The following is an 18,294-nucleotide window of genomic DNA, read 5'->3' as shown; positions in this document are numbered from 1 at the left end:
CTCGTGTTTTTTTGTAAGTCCAGATTCCGTTTATTTCGATAAATGGTCCGATCATATATCATAATTAGCCAAAAAAATCTCGACTTGAAAAAAACGCGAGTTAGGGCCTTTTTATATTAAGCCATCGATATATTGGAAACGATTAATCGACAAAACCTAGCATCTGCACTAAATAAGTGCTACAAATATTCTATCGAAAAATGTAAATATGAAAATAAAAGTCGTTTGGATTTCTTAATTTGTTTTACTTCAAAGGCGTATGGCGAATGTCGCGTTCGGGAACCTGGTATTTGTTCTAAAACAACCACATATTGTATGTTGATATCATTAATGAATTCGGAAAAATATAGCTATTGGATATATAGAAATTCCATAGATATCTCTAGCTTTTTGATAGTTCCATGTTTTGTAAATAATATATTTTGAAACTTTAACACTTATCACAATTACATTAATTTTATATAAACATATAAGCATTTTCCATTAAATTTCTTTATTAAGAAACAAATCTATAATATAATAGTAGAATCCAAACACTACTTAGTACATTACGAATACAATTAGCTGTCAATCATAAAGAACATGAACAGTTTTCTTTGTTCCTTTGCACAAGAAAAAAAAGAAAAGAGAAAATAATACTTATTCGAAAAAGGAAATTAAAAAAGCAAATAAACAAGTATCTACTAAATAGATATTGAGCGTGAATACGCACACAAAAATCAAATAATTTCCAAGTTATAGTGAACTAACTAAACAGGGTATAACAAAATGTATGTCCTTAAATTCAATTTCTGAATTACTGATGAACGTAATTCAAGATAATTTTAAAAAAATTACATCTCTTTTAACCAAATCATGTATTATTTATTGATTGTCACAAAATCTTTTGCTTTTAAACTTTATTTAAAGTTACAGATTTTCTTTTATTTATTTTTTATATTCTACTTTGTTTCTGCTATTATTTTACTAATTATATTTTAGCAGAGCTGTGTCTTTGTGTCTTTGAGTGTTTGTATCTGTATACAATATATAAATAGATATATTACTAGTATCTATTACTTTGTGTAACTTGTTGAGAGTAGGTGGTTGGCTGGTTGGCTGGTTGTTCGGCTGTGTCGTGTAACTAGTGTTAACAATGCGTTAAAGTTTTTCCATTTTTATATATTTTTTTTGTTTGTTTTGGATTTGTTTGTGCTCTTAATTTGTATGGAAACTAAATAATTTGTTTAAAAGTTGTTGAATAGTACAAACAAACACACTTTCAGTGTACAGCAAACAATGTTTAATAGAGTTAATTAAATTGGGTTAAGTCTACTACTAAAATCAAATAAAAGCAAATAATAGTGCAGAGAATACATTTTTTTTTGTTTTACCACAAATAAAAGTTTTAAACAAAATATAAAGATTAATAAATTTTATAGTGAATAGAGGAAATTTTTTACTCTTAATAGATGTAGTATGCTTGAGAATACAGTGGGTAGTTTGGTAAAAGTATGCTAAGTTATCAGTCCAATTATGAATACAAAATCCACGGGAGTTGTTTCCCCGGGAGTTTTTTCCTATGGAATTTGAATAGGAAAAATAGGAATGTTAATATAAAGTTTGTTGATCGGTTTTTGGTTTTCATTATCTTAACTACAGGATAACTTATGTGCGTATACGCAATATTGAATTCAACATTGTTGATACGCATCTTAAATGTTGTTCCTAACATAAATAAGAGCTTGTTTTGTGTTAAATATTAAGACTAGAGGGATGGGAAATCCCGTTAATTTCGCAAATTTTCAATACCGAAAGTCCGGGAAATTGTGCGAGAATTCCCGAGTATTATTTTCCTTAGTTTTATGTGATGTTTTTTGAACTTGACTTTCTCTTAAAGATACTTAAAGCTCCAAAACAAATGCAGAAGATTCATACAACATAAAAAATTAACCCAAATAGACCAATAACAAGTTCATTATTCAAATTATTCCAAAAACTCGTGAATGCCACTAAATTCTATTCCGATCGAAAGTGGAATTATTTTAGTATTTTGCTTTTTCACAAAGAGTAAAACGAAAATTTTTGGAATAAAACCACCTTCCGTGGAATTGAATTTTCTTTAATATTATTGGGTTTTCTTTAAGTTCCAATTAACATCTTTACTTAATTTTTGATTTAATAAGCAAAACATTGCCAATTCAAAATTAAAAAAAAATAAATTTATTTATTTTTTCCGAATTAACAGAATTAATTGGAATCTAATGAATGTAGAACAATATCTAATGGCAATTGAAGCCATTACGATACAAATGACAAATGGTGACAGGTTTGTATATAACAAAAATTAGAAATCGAGTCAGTTTATCTCTTTATATTAAATTTGTATTGGATTTTTATACCCTACACCACCATAGTGGGGAGGGTATAATGCGTTTGTGCAGATGTTTTTAACGCCCAAAAATATTAGTAAATATTAACACCCACCTTAATGTTACCGATCGAGTTCGAATCACTTTCTGAATCGATTAAACGATGTCTGTCCGTCTGGCTGGTTGGCTGACTGTCCATGTATACCTTGTGCGCAGAGTACAGATCGCAATTTTGAAGATATTTCGATCAAATTTGGTACATATTATTTTTTCGGCCCAAGGACCAAGCCTATTGAAACTGGCTGAAATCGGTCAATTATTTCACCTAGCCCCCATACAAATGTCCTTCCGAAATTGGACTTTATCGGTCATAAATGTTTAATTTATAAAAGTATCTCCACAAATTCTGCTCCAAATAAGTTTTATATATACAAAATTCATGTTACCAAATTTTGTTACGATCGGTCCATAATTAGTCATAGCTCCCATATAGACCCGCTTCCGAAAATCAGTTTAACGTGCATAAATCGCTTAAAAATGTTGGTATAGACACACAATTCAACATAGTTAAATTTAATATAGACATAAATCACATGATCTAATTTCATGATGATCGGTCCATAAATGGTCATAGCTCCCATATAAGGCCCAATTCCGAAAATCACTCAAAAATATAGGGGGCTATTCCTGTTCTCACTTTCAACATTCACCGTATTTTTGGAAGCATAATTACAACAATATTATGTAATTTTCTCAGTATTTCTAATTATAAATGTTTACATGAGATTTTTTTAAATTTAATTATATAATTTTCGAAACTTTATTTAAATAAATATTGTTGTAATTATGCTTCCAAAAATAGGGTGAATGGTGAAACTGAGAACAGGAATTGCCATGATAAATTATTGAAATTTTAAAAGAAAAATGTTTTTACTCTTTTACTTAGTGTAAAACTTGTTTTTAATTGTATCTAATTGCATTTTACAACCAAAGAAATTTTTTAGCTTTTTAAAATTGAACAATTTGTTCTAGGCGGGAATTCCACCCGTTTATTATTTAACTGACCTAGGTGTTACAGTTAAACGACCATAGACAACGACGCGTTTTCATAAAAAAAATTGGATGAACAAAACAAAATTGTCGAATTTGGGACAATATCCACAAGAGATCCAATATAGTCCAATGCATCCAGAAAAAGTCTCCGTTTGGTGTGGATTTTGACGCTACGTGCCACACAGCCATTCCACATTGGAGTTATGTAAGGGCATGGTCATCACAATATCGAAATACTAAATTTCTTGCTCGATATCAAATACCATAATGTCAATGAAAATTGCGATAAATTTTAATAAAAATCTAATGCGGTAATTTGACCTCTGAAGTAATCTAGGCTAGGCAACATTCTTTAGATGTTCGATAGGTTTGCAATTTTAATTATCCCAACATAGCTTCTGTTGCTGCAACTAAGACTGCAGATATAACATATTCGTTTCGCAATGCAACTGTTACAAACTGTATGACAAAATCAATATGCCCCTTTATTTGTTTACATCTTTAAGTGGGTATACGAAATAAATAAATTATAATAAAGAAATACTACCAATACGTATGTATATTCCAGGAGTATGTGTATGTGTGTGTGTGTATGAATGGTTATATTACTAGAATATTGAAATTTATTGTGTATTTGTTGCATGAAAAAGGTTTCATAGAAACCCATGGTTGCTGCAATGGCTGTTTTAGTTTCGTTGTATGTGTGTGTGTGTCGGTACGTAAGTGTATGTACAATATGTGTATTTATGTGTTGAGGAGAACTTGAAATCACAGCATTCACAAAAACTAAATTTAAACATTAACAGTTGGAAAACAACAAAACGAAAATTTAAAAAAAAATATTTTTGGCTTTAAATTTTTGAGTTTAAAAATTAAACTTTAATAAGTCTTATACACTAACCCCCATATTCTTAAACAATTTTCAAATTTATCAAATGTTTATAAAACAAAATTTCAATACAAAATTTATTTAAAAATTGTTTGTGAATAAGAACTTAAGACTCCGAAGCAAATCGAAGCACTTTTTGTTCATATATTTCCACTGTTTTCCACTTACAAAGGAAAAATCACGCAAATCGAAATCATAATGACACAAGTCAAATCGAGCTAAATTTAAAATAGCTATCGCTAATTCATTATATTGACTTATTTGTCAGAGTATCTACTGAATTTTTCATTTGTTTTATACAAAGAAATTGAGAATACCAGAATAAAAAATAAAGTATTTGGTAAAAAGTACTGAAAAAAATTCAGAAATTTATCAATTTTGTCAGATTCGTTTTAACTCTACATCTGAGAAAGCTTTCAGAATCATCTGATAATGATATGTAGTATCGCAATGCGTCTGAAGAGAACTTAGATAATGTGAATTAGTCTTCAGGACACCAGCTATATCAGGACGAAATACTGAAATTTAATAAAAAAATAACTTAAATTTCGAAACGAAATGATTAATAATTAACTTTCTTTGATTTGTTGTCTTTTTATCCACCGCACTTGTGAGCCTAAAGGTTAATACACTCCATTTATTAAACAAGAGAGAACTCAATTTGAAAAAGGTGCAGTTAAAAAAAATAAACTTTTAAAGTAACTACACTTTAGGTTATTTAGAGACAGTTGATTTCATGCTAGGTTAGATGGGATGTCACTACATTTAAGCAAAAAGAAAATAAACTGTATGCGAATTATATCAACACAAATTCTAGATATAAAACCAGTACTCAAGTCAAGATTACTTAAGATACACTTAAGTGACAATTAACTTAACGCTAGATTACCAGGGATGTAAATAGTAAAACCAATTGACTTTTCTCTGCACTACAAATAGCACATACGTGTCAAAAATATATCAATTGAAGTTAGCCGATTGATCAGACATTAGTGACAATTACTGTCTATAAGGAATACATTGACTAATTGCTTAACTGCTGGGTATTAACATAATATCTATACGGATGCACTCAAATTTCTAAACAAAAGCAGCATTCAATTTTAAAGATACCGGAAATTTAGTTGATTGTTGATTAAGTTATATGTTCAGGGTCACGTACATCATATCACAACTCAGTGCATTTTGCTTCAATGTCTTATTATAATCGATTATTAAAATAATCGATTTTTTCAATTAAAATCATCTGGTTAAATATTAACAACTTGTTAGGACCGTTTGTTTATCTCACAACTATCGCATACATTTACATACATTCCATATTAACCAGGGATGGAAAATGATACTTGTATTCGGTCTCAAAAGAAATATTCAAATAGTACTTTTTCACCCTCAGAGTACTAATTGTATTATACACAAAATTTTCTATAGAAAATACTGTTGCACACAAGATTTTCTAAAAAAAAATAATGTTATACACACGATTTTCTATAGAAAATACTGTTATACACAAGATTTTCTATAGAAAACAGGGTTATGCACAAGATTTTCTATAGAAAATAGTGTTATACACAATATTTACTATAGAAAATACTGTTATACACAAGGTTTTCTATAGAAAACACCGTTATACAAAAGAATTTCTATAAGAAATACTGTTATACACAAGAATGCAAAAGAATTTCTATAAGAAATACTGGTATACACAAGAATTTGTATAGAAAACACTGTTATACACCAGATTTTCTATAATAATACTGTTATACAGAAGATTTTCTGTATAAAACAGGGTTATACACAAGATTTTCTATAGAAAATAGTGTTATACACAAGATTTTCTATAGAAAATAGTGTTATACACAAGATTTTCTATAGAAAATAGTGTTATACACAAGATTTTCTATAGAAAATAGTGTTATACACAAGATTTTCTATAGAAAATAGTGTTATACACAAGATTTTCTATAGAAAATAGTGTTATACACAAGATTTTCTATAGAAAATAGTGTTATACAGAAGATTTTCTATAGAAAATAGTGTTATACACAAGATTTTCTATAGAAAATAGTGTTATACACAAGATATTCTATAGAAAATAGTGTTATACACAAGCTTTTCTATAGAAAATAGTGTTATACACAAGCTTTTCTATAGAAAATAGTGTTATACACAAGATTTTCTATATAAAATAGTGTTATACACAAGATTTTCTATAGAAAACACTGTTATACACAAGATTTTCTATAGAAAACACTGTTATACACAAGATTTTCCATAGAAAACACTGTTATACACAAGATTTTCTATAGAAAACACTGTTATACACAAGATTTTCTATAGAAAACACTGTTATACACAAGATTTTCTATAGAAAATACTGTTATACACAAGATTTTCTATAGAAAATAGTGTTATACACAATATTTACTATAGAAAATAGTGTTATACACAATATTTACTATAGAAAATAGTGTTATACACAATATTTACTATAGAAAATAGTGTTATACACAATATTTACTATAGAAAATACTGTTATACACAAGATTTTCTAAAGAAAATACTGTTATACACAAGATTTTCTAAAGAAAATACTGTTATACACAAGATTTTCTATAGAAAACACTGTTATATACAAGATTTTCTATAGAAAATACTTTTATACACAAGATTTTCTATAGAAAATACTGTTATACACAAAAATTTTTACAGAAATACCGTGATTGGCCGATTGTCATAGCATTGTATCTTTGTAATACTCAAATGAATTTAGATTCTTTCCAACGTTTTCATGGATCTTCTTTTTAGCAACATGACGAAATTTAAAGAAAACAAGATTAAAATGACATGTTTACAGCGAACAACAAATAGTTTTGAGAAAAATTTGTGTTTTTTACATAAAATAGTGAAAATTATTTGAAAGTATAAAATTAGTCTCGTGAGTACTTCAGTACATTTGAATAAGAAATAGTATCAAAAAAAGTACGATCCTATTAAGTTTTCCATCGCTGATATTAACCCTTTTGCACTCTCTCATGTGCTATATCTGACCCTTACTCTTCGTTTTTTATACAAAACCAATAACGTAATGTAATTTCTTGTTGTTTTCTCATTTCCATGAGTGCGGGAATGAGTATTTTTGTGCATAAAATCATAATAATACAAAAATGCTCTCTCGACACGAGTTCCATTTGTTTTTCTTTTCAAGTAGCAGAGTATTTCAGTGACTGTGTCTGTTGTCTATGGGTGTGTATGGGTGCGTGTGTGTCAGTGTGTGAGTTTACGTATATGTACGTGTTTTTCCGACTATGGTGCAGGAAAATAACGTAGCACCTACCTGTTGCTGCTTCTGGCTGTACTTGTTGCTTAACAGTCTCAATAAGTTTCTGACCACCGCCAATATTATTCGATTTATGTAAATTATGCTGCGCTATGCGGTCTGTAAAAGTGGAGTCTTGTAATGACGAGATGCCTGTGGCGCTAGTAGTGGCAGTATTAGCATTAGAAGCGCTAGGGGCCTTATAAAGCAAATTAGCGGGCATTGGTGGTGGTGGCGGCGGTGGTAGTAATGGTAGTACAGGCAGTGTTAGGGGTTCTGTTTTAGACGTCTCCTGACTTTTGTATTTTTCTAATTCCTTTTCAGCCATTTCGGCTCGTGCTATAGCCTGGCGTAATTCTTCTTCCAATATGGATAGTTTTAATTGAAATTTTTTTAGTTCATCGTTAGTATTTTTTTCTATAGCCGCCTCCATTAGGATTTGCTACAAAAGTTGTAAAGTTGTAAAACAAAGAACAAAAGAGGGGGGGTTAGGAAAACAAAAATTAGTAGAGTTTGTTTCTGTTTGTTTTTTTTTTAAGGAACTACACTAAAATTAAAATCAATTGAAATACAATTGTAATTAAACCCAGGAAACCAATTTTTATATACAATTTGGTAGTAAATAGTAGAGGGGTAGTAAATACATATGTATGTATGTAATAAACGAGTATAAAACAACAATAATAAAATAATAAGAAAGAAAGAAAGCGTTTTTAAAATAAATGTTAGTATATTAATTTTTGGTAGCTAAATTAAGGTTTATTTTACTTTTCTTTTCTTTTTGCCTTGTAAAATGACCGACCTTCACCATAATTATTTCATTACATATTTTCTTTTTTCTATGAACGCTAAAGAAGAGTGCTTTGTTTTTTGTTTTGTTTGCTCTTTTAGTTGCCAACTAAGGAAGGAATAGAAGTAAGAAGTAGTAGAAGTTGAAGCATTTTTCTAATGATTTTCTTTTAATAAAGTTGTTGTGGTTGTTGTTGTTGGTGGTGGTGGTTGTTGTGTTGATAGTACTGGTTGTGGTGATGGTGGTTGAGGTGGCTGTTGTGCGGATTGTTCATCGGCGGTTTGTGGAGTTGGGTTACTTTTAAATATGTTTATATTTCTAAAGAAACCCGATACACGTTTTAAGCCCTAATATTTTTTGTTCGTACATACAACAACACATGTATTTTAATTTTTGCAAAGAAAATTTTCAAATCATAATCACGATAATAAGAATGATGTAATGATAATAATAATGATCATAAATACGAGATATGCATGAGAATGTATGAAAACATGTAGGTAGGTGTACACTTATTTTCTAAATAATAAATAATAATTTCAATATTTTTATAGGAAATTTATATAGTATAGTGCTATTCATTTTAATTTGCTGTCAATTTACCGGCACAATGATTTATTTCGAGGAACATGTATGTTTACTTATTTTATTTTTATGGCTAAAATTTCGAAAGAAAAATGAGTCGAAAAAATTTGTATGAAAAACACTCAGTTTTTAAAACTCTATCGAATAGTTTTCATACAAATCTGTTCGAATCATTTTTCTTTCGACATTGTGAAACAGGCCTTAAGTCACCATGATTTGAACATAAGGACTGAGATCGAAGAAACTGTTTTTTTTATTTGATTGAAATTATTATTACAATTTACAAAAAATATTATTTTTATAGTCCTAATCAATAGTGATAAATTTATGAACCTTTTCCGGAAACCCTTCCATTAAGGTTTTTATTGAGCTTGCTGTCACTTTGTTCGAAAAATTCTCTTTTAACAAGAGCCCAATATCTCTCCACTGGCCTTAGCTCCAGGCAGTTTGCAGGATTTGCCTCTCTTGGTACAAATACCACATTATTGTTCTTGTGCCACTCAAGACCTTGCTTACCATAGTGATAGGATGCCAAATCAGGCCAAAAATAAGTGGACACATTAAGAAGTTTTATGATGTCTTATATGTTGAGGTAAATTGCGGTATTTATAGAGTTCTTTGTAACAAATGTTTGGCTTCACATTAAGAAGTCTTATATTTTGAGGTCCTTTGTAACAAATTTTTGGCTTCAGCATATTGCTTGCCATACCAAGATCTTTTTGAGAAAACTTTCTGCTTTTCGGTCCTAAACCTTGCTTACCATAGTAACAGGTTGCCAAATCAGGCCAAAAATAAGTGAACAAATTAAGAAGTCTTATGATTGAAAGCATCCTCTTTTGTAAACATTCCTTGATGTAAATTTAGGTATTTATAGAGCCCTTTGTAACAAATGTTTGACTTCTTTTGCCGTAACTTCATATTGCTTGACATGCCAAGAACTTTTTCGGAAAATTTTCTGCTTTTGGGTCAGCAGCATATAAAAATTAACTCGAATGCTGAGAAAAATGTTCCAGAACATACGTTTCGTCATCCATTATGCAGCAGTTATATTTTTCGTATAAAATTTGACTTCAATTTCCGTGCTCTGTCAGGAACTTTTTGCGCCTTGTATGTTTTTAAGCCTGCATTGGCTTTTTCGTACTTAATAGTCCGAGTATTGAGCTAACCGGTCTGCTTTACTACCGGATGTGTTGGAAGCTTTTTTGAAAATGCTTTCTATTTATTGGTTTTAGAAACATCATGTGGACCATTCCTTCTACAAGAACAAGGTTTTCTATCAACGGACAAGTTCTCCCGATACTTTTTCATAACATTGGAATCAGTTTGACGACAGACCTTTGATTGTTTGGCCAACTTTTTGTAGGACCATGTTGGGTTTTGTTGAAAATATTTAATAATTTTAGTACGAACTTCTTCTCGTCCCTCATTTTAATCAGATTAACCACAATTAAACATAATTGACATGCATTACAAAGATAACTTGATCAAAAACAAAAAATCAAATAATATTTGGGTTAAAAGTTTTAATGAAAAACGTGTGTTAAGGTTTTTTCGATCTCAGTCCTTAAAACGTATGCTGAATATTACTTACTGAGTAAATAAAAATCCTAAAGATTTATGAAGTTTAAACTAATTATGGGGATAGGCCTTGTAAGGGATCTAGGTTGTATATACCCTTTATCAAAGTATACTTTAAGATAAATATTAATAAATAATCACCCCTATCGCGAATCCATATTTCACATGAAATATTTTCCTTTTTTCGTTCATAAACTTTGTTCACGTGAAAATATTGCCCTTGTTGTGAAATTTTTAGATGGAATTTTTAAACAATAAACAGCCGTTACGATCAAAGTCAACTATTGTGAATGTAAAGTTCATCGTGAGATTCCCGATAGCAATTTTCCCTTCGAGGTAAATGGATATTTCATTGGAACAAAATTTCACATGTTATTTCCGATAGGGGTGAATATTAATTGTGGTTTTTTCATTATATCTTAGCCATTTGGGGCCGATTTTAAATAGCAACCTAAGCTGGACTATAGCGGATATATTGAACTATAAATAATGTATAAAATTATTTATACCCTTCACCGGACAGACTCATGGTGAAGGGTATAAAATCTCTTAGTCTCTAAAGGCTTGAGGATTAATTGACTCGCAGAAGCACCAATATTTTCTAATATTGTTATACAGTTATATTTACATCTGAGAAAGTAAAATATTTCTATTGATTCCGTCCCTAAAAATAAATCTTAAAAACTCTTACGCCCCAATAAATCATTGTGCATTGACAGTAAAAACATATGCAGAGTGATGATAATAACTTTACTTTTAACGAATAAATAAACATATGAAAGTAAACAAAAAAATAATAATAATAATAGCAAACAAAACAATCTTTAACTTACCATCTCAACAATACGTTCGTTATGATCACGATTTTGTGTTTCAACTTCATCTTTAATTTGCTCAAATTCTTCATTTGTTTTGATGGTGGTGGGTGAGGGTGAGGGTATTGGTGTAGTTGTCGTTGTCGATGTGGGAGATGAGGGACCATCGGTTAGATCGCGTGTTTTAGCTGTCAGTTCGTCATTACGTTGTTTCAACTTAATTAAAGCAGACTCCATTCTAAGAAAATAAATAAATGTAAAATTGTATACACAGTTGGTTATCGAAACGACTACTACTACTTACTTTCTACTAGTCTCTACACTTTCTTTCATATTTTCGGTTAAAAGTTTAGCCACTTTAGTGAGATTTGTATTCTCAGTACGCAAGGTTTCATTTTCTTCTTCTAAATGATGTTGCTAAATGGAAAGAGTATAGAAAATGTTTAAATTATTAAACATTATTAAACAAATAAATACACAAGATGTAGAGATACAAATTTTTGTTTATTATTTACTCTTCTTATTTTGCTTGTTTTTTTTTTCTTTTTTACTTACATTTTCAATTAGTTCGGATATTTTTTCATTGGCTTCATATAATTGCAGCTCAACTGAATTCATAGAATTTTTCAACACTAAAAATTCATCAACAATTTTCTCCACCAAATCACTGGTCAAGGGAGTTGCCATTGTGGTATCAACATCTATAATGCTTTCCATATCATTGTTGCCACTGAGCAATGGCAACATTTTCACTATTTTCGATTTTAAACTGTGAGAGCAATGCAGGTTGGTGGAGAAATTCTGTTGGCGGTCTTGCAATAATTGCAATTCTTGTTGTAAACTATTAAAGAAGTTAAAATAAAATTAGTATATGAAATATGAATACATATGTTGATCCATTTACCCATTAATATTTTCCACTTTCATTTTATGCAATTTATCCAAGGCATTACGCTCATTTTGCACTTTATTAAATTTAGTTGTCAAGCCCTTGATTTCCACATCTAATTCCAAATGTTGTTTCTTTAGTAGATCCATTTCATCGGAAAGTTTTGTATTATCTTCTAGCAATTCATTTTGTATTTTTTTATCTGTTAAAGAAAAATATATGTATGAGTTAAATTAAAGTATTTATTAAATAAGAAATTAAACTTACGATCTTCCAATTGTAATTTAAGAGCTTTATTTTCCTCTTTTAAGGCTATATTATCCTCTAGCAGAGTAAATAAATCGGTTTCGGGATCTTGCTCATTATAGTCCGGTTCTCGTACCCTACTGCGACTGCGGGTTTTACCTTCCTGTGTGCGAAATTTCGCCACAGGTATGCGTCCTCTACGTTCCATGTTTTTTGTTTACTTTAAAGGAGAATTGCAATTAGTTTTGCTTCTATATTGAGCACAAAAATGCGATTGTTTTCTGGGAATCATTTGACATGTTGTGTAAAAAATATTGGGAATGGTTTTATGTATATATTTTAATTGATTTGATTTATTTTTAATTAAACTATTTTAAATGTTTAACTTTGCAATTTAATTACAAGATCTGTTTAATGATATTACTCTGGATGTTTAATAATATTATTCGTCTGTTGGTTGCTATGAACTTTCCAAAAAGTCTTCGGTTAACGCAGATCTATATATCGGAGTTAACCTAAAAATGCGGGATTCAGATATCGTATCTTTTGAACGTGGTTTTTGTCTTTAATAACTTATATGTCCTTTTGACCGATTGCTTACCAAAGCTTATGGAAAATGAGTGCAATAGGTTTCAATGTTCGATTTCTCGCACTCGTTTGTGCGGTACATAAGTTTGAAGACCAAGAATTGCACGCATTACTCTTGTCAAACTCAACAAGAGCTTGCAAAATCATTGGGAGCTACTCAAGCAGCAAATTTTAAAATGTTTGCGAAACATCTGAAATTAACCGATGCCACAAATTAAATCCAATTTAAAATGTATTACACTGAAAACCCCTCTATTAGTTTTAATATTAATTAGTTGTCATCTATGAATAATAGCCCCTCGATATACATCCTATTAGTTCAGTGACATATGTTTCAAATGTCATGACTTATTACTTTGATATATACTGTCATTTGTTAGTTCAGTGACATACATTTTATTCACTTTTGACCTGATCTTATAAATCGTTGCATTCCACTAGATTTAATGATTCCATAAAAATAAATAAAGCAGTATAGAAATAGTTTAATTGCTTTCATCAGCTTTTTACAGGATTAGTATCCATCATCATTCTTTTGTATCTTTAATAAAATCTCTAAAATCTTAGCTCCAAAACGAAGGTTTTAGCAACATTAAAGAGCGAAGGTTTTAGCAACATTAAAAATTAGAAGCCCTTGTTATCCTTTAATCTTCGTTTTTAATTACGATTTTTGGATTTGCCAGCAAAAATGAGAAAGAAATTTAAGAATGCAAAAATCTGTTAGTAATTGTTTGATAAATATGAATGAATTATGAACACAAACAGAAGAACATACGCAAGCAATAGTATTAATAAAGATAACAAAAATTTATTAAAATAATTAACATCATGCTGTCTAAATAATAAAAACAAAATATGAAATAAGATTAACATTTACAACAAAACGTAAACAATCTAGTAATATCACCTAAAATTTGTCAAAAATTTACACAAGGAAGTCTTTAATTGCTGCTACGACAATACAAATATGGTGCAAAAGGTCAAATATTTACAAATATGTAAATTTCCAAAATCAAATACTACCTATCATACAATAAATAACATAAAACATCCATCATATATGGAAAAAGGTCATGAATTTTAATTAATATTCTTACAAATCTAAATACATAATAAAAGACTAATCTGTTTGTATAAAGTAAAATGTTGAAAAAGAAATAAAGTTATTAACACACAGAACTACTTGTTGCTGCTTCACACACAGACCAAACTGACTGACAAAGAATTTACAATGAAAACTAAAAAAATAAAAAAAAAATTGTGTTAAACAATAAACAAAAAGTACGTGACTCATATTGAAATTATAAAGACAAATGTACGTTCATACATTTATAAAACTACAATGTTTTGAAGAAAATTTATACGCAAAAAAAAACACACACAACCAATGTTTATTTGCTGTTTTAAGAAATAACTTTATTCAATTTGATTTTTATTTTAATTGTCGTTCACACAACAACAAAACTGTCCAATTCTAATTTGTAATAATTTAATAAACAAAACAATTTCCTAAGAATGTACTGAATATATATGTATATACTGAATATTGAAGCACATAAGTACAAACAGGAATGATATCATTTTATATATAAATTGACCACAATTTCAAAATTTTCTCATTATTGGGTTAAGGGGGTGTGTGTGTACATTTTTAAATATATGTATGAATATTGTATATTTCTTATCTTGAAACATTTAAGCAGTTTTATTGTAAGCAAATGTCAAAGAAAATATATGGAAATATGCCAACTAGAGAATAGAATCTTCAAACAAACATTTATGGATGATACATGCTAAGCAGCTGGTTTTATATTAATTAATCTATGGAAAATAGTACATTTTTGTTAAAATTGATTCATTCAGTAAACAATTTAAACAATGCTAAATTAGTGTGCGAAAAGTAAACTTATTGTTTTAAATACTATTTTTAGTTTAAGCATTTATATAAGAATGAGATGACACTCCCCTTTAAAACTCTTGACCTACATAGCGTAATGAAACATTTGACTTGGAGATCTCAAGAAATTGTATTTCAAAACAATGGGTTTTAAAAAAATTCTGCGCTTAATTTTCACACTATTGGTGTGCAATTCACAGCCTATCGTATGAGTTGTATGTTGTATGACTTTATACGACATTCGTTAAATATGTACATATTATCAAAAATGTTGTTGAGATTGTTTTGTGCAGTTGAGAAGTGTTGACATCGAAGGCAAAGATCGCCCTGACCAGCCAAACAAGATTGAAGAAAAATAATTGCAGGCATTACTCCATGCAATTATTTCTCAAACATAACAAGAGCTTGAGAAAATCATTGGGAGCTACTCAAGCAGCAATTTTAAAACGTATAGGATTCATCCAAAAGCAGGAGAATTGGGTACCAAACGAATTGAATATGAGAGACTAGGAACTACGATTTTGCATGTCCGAAATGATGCTTGAACGCTCTAAAAGAAAATCATTTTTGCACCGAATCGTCATTTGGATCCATTAAGATAACACGAAGGTAAGAGATCATATATGAAGCCCGGCCGAATCGACAACAAAGCCAAACAACCATGGCGCTAACGTAATTCTCTGCGTGTAGTTCGAGCAAAAGGATCCTATCTATTATGAGCTGCTGAAATCTAGCCAAACAATCAAAGGGAACCTGTACCAAACACAACTGATTCGTTTGAAGCGAGCATTAGCCGAAAAACGCTTAGAATATGCTGTCAGATATGAAACTGTAATATTCCATCAGCAGTTCTTTTCGCTCGAAATCCATATGTTGTCTGAAAGATAGGAAAATGTCATAGCTAACAATGGCCAATACTTTAAATAAATTTATATTGTACAAATGTTTCAAAATTAAAAATAATCCCGCATTTTTAAGTCATACCCAATATTTTCAATATTTAATAAAAACAATTATTTAAAGGTGAATTTTGCAGTTGTACAAATAATGTTATATGCCACAAATAAATTGTAAATGTCTATTTTTAGAAACAAAAAAAAAATTTGCGCAAGTTTTTGCCATTATTTTTGTTGATTTTTTTAATCAGACTGTTTTAATCTGTAAAAAAGTTTTTTTATGCATATCAAAAAGGATAACGTTTTTAAAGATCAGACAGATTTAAAATGTCTATTTTTAGAAACCTCGTATGGGTATTAGTTTTAATATTAAAAAAAGTAGCATTTAAATTTAATTTGTCTTGTTGAAATTATCGCAGAAAAAACCTACCGATTTTAATTTCCTGAAATTTTAAAATTTCCATAAAGTAATAAGTACAAAATTTAAGTATTTCCAATCAATTTGAAGAAAAATAGAAAAAAATCTCTAATAAATTCTCTTAAACCCCGGGATTCAGTATTTCTTAATACGAAAATACGCTGTATTGGATATACCAAAAACTATTGTAAAATCAGACGACATACAACTTATACAACAGGTTGTGAATTGTACAAGTATGTTTTTTATTAGCTTCTTTTTGACGTAAAACATAAAAAAGAAGATAGATATAATGGAAACAAATAAATAAACTGAATGTGCGTGTGAATGGCGCAACATTTTGGGGCAGTCATGTATTTAATAAACAACTAAGAGAAATAATGGTTAAGAAAACTTTCTAAAATCTATAAAAGAAAAAAAAAAGAAAAGAAAAAATAACGAAAATCTTTGAAAATCAATTTAAACAATTGTTAATCTAACAATAAATGTTTTTAGTACAGACTTTACGAAATTTAAATAAATAGTGAAGCTTTTGTTTAATAATATTGGAGAAAATTGTAAAATGTATGGAATTATCTTATTTTATTGTTCGGAACATTTTGGATAAAAATATAAAAGTTTGTGCTGCATCTCCGTACAACTTACTCAATATTTTATATTTATAATAATGGAAATTAGATTCATACCTAACTAAACTTAATGAAACTGACCCATTTTAGTAAAACAATATTTGCGTTTAATTTTATTGTATGACTAAACAATTGAAATATTGAATGCATGGCAGACAGACGGCAGCTTTCATGAAAGAAATAAGTGAATGAATGAATAAATAAATAAGCAACTATTTTGTTTGTTGTGGTTGTTTTGGTTTTGTGTAAAGTGTGGGATGTACATTTGTACTTGACTAACTGGTTCTTTGTGGTTAATTGGTTGGTGGGATAAATATTACGAGACATTGCTAATGGCGTTAATGAAACCTAGACCTATTTTTGTGGCTCAAAACTAAAAATGTACATAAAATAATAAAAAACAATAGGAAAGTAGCTACAGTTTTACTTATAGTTATATGCATACGAATTTACAAATAAAACAATATAATTCTACAAAAATCAAAAGTAAATTCAACCAACAAATTATGCATATTTTCACATAGGGATTTCAAAAATGCAAAAAAAAACACAATATTTATTTCTAGACGTGATCAAACCATAACAAAATTAACAAATATTTTTCAGTATAGAAAAATAATAATAAAAAATTTACATTTCTACACAACATGTCAAAAGATTTTGGAGTAAAATAATAGAATAGACTACCAACCGTTAAATTAATTGCATGGAGAACGTTCTAGCGAACGTTTTAATTGTAAACAAAGACCTCTTTCTTCCTTGTTAATCAATAAATAAAGTTTTGCTCAAATAATGAAAAATATCAGCAATATTATTTATTAAATGTTCCAAATGCCAACAACTCAAAAGACGTTGTACTTTTTTTCTTATTTTGTTTTTGTCTTCTAAAGAAATGCACGCACTTTTGTTATCTTTTTATTAAATTCTTTCACAAAATATAAACAAACACTTCGTCTTCTTTTACGAATTTCACGTCTACACTCGACTACAATTCGCACGAAACTATCAGTAACCGATAACCAGGCTTGCCTGTCTTGGGGATTTGTCCCCAAACATGGGGACAAGGCGAATTTACAGAAGGTGACGATAAAACTACAGCAAATACAACATGTACAAAAATAGCAGGTACTTTGTTTTTGTTAAAAGATAATTGAACTGTCAAAGTTACCTGTTTGTTGTATTTTTCTCCATAATAAACACAAGTGAATTGACAGTTCAATTATCTAAACAATTGGAGAAAAAATAATCAGCTGTTTTACTGAGGTCACCTTCTATTAATTCGCCTTGGATGGGGAATTTTTGGTCGTCTATACAGAATATTTATTTTTTATTTATTCACAGTAATTATAAT

The 18,294-nt window shown here is 29.3% G+C and overlaps 1 protein-coding gene across 3 annotated transcripts in view; it reads right to left on the bottom strand.

Annotated features, from left to right (window-relative positions):
• The window catches only part of LOC135948685 (shootin-1), a 39,393-nt gene extending 21,471 nt beyond the window's left edge, over positions 1 to 17,922 (bottom strand). The window contains exons 1-7 of one of the 3 annotated variants that reach the window (XR_010575840.1): positions 17,635 to 17,922; positions 12,537 to 12,735; positions 12,285 to 12,471; positions 11,936 to 12,221; positions 11,685 to 11,797; positions 11,399 to 11,618; positions 8,381 to 8,749 (exon numbers count right to left, since the gene is read on the bottom strand). Coding sequence is in view for 2 of the 3 variants with exons in the window: in XM_065498086.1 (XP_065354158.1) it covers positions 7,631 to 8,054; positions 11,399 to 11,618; positions 11,685 to 11,797; positions 11,936 to 12,221; positions 12,285 to 12,471; positions 12,537 to 12,723 (1,417 nt within the window). In the remaining variant the exon portion in view is untranslated. Of the gene's footprint in view, positions 1 to 7,630; positions 8,055 to 8,380; positions 8,750 to 11,398; positions 11,619 to 11,684; positions 11,798 to 11,935; positions 12,222 to 12,284; positions 12,472 to 12,536; positions 12,736 to 17,634 lie in introns of all 3 variants that reach the window. The other 2 variants (XM_065498086.1, XM_065498087.1) reach the window with 2 other exon arrangements.
• Positions 17,923 to 18,294: the final 372 nt, after the last annotated feature.

This window comes from Calliphora vicina, chromosome 1 (genome assembly GCF_958450345.1).
Source record: "Calliphora vicina chromosome 1, idCalVici1.1, whole genome shotgun sequence".
In the NCBI taxonomy this organism is placed as follows: Eukaryota; Metazoa; Arthropoda; class Insecta; order Diptera; family Calliphoridae; genus Calliphora; species Calliphora vicina.
The sequence above is the reverse complement of the archived record's forward strand: the minus strand, read 5'-3'. Positions and strand labels throughout refer to the sequence as shown.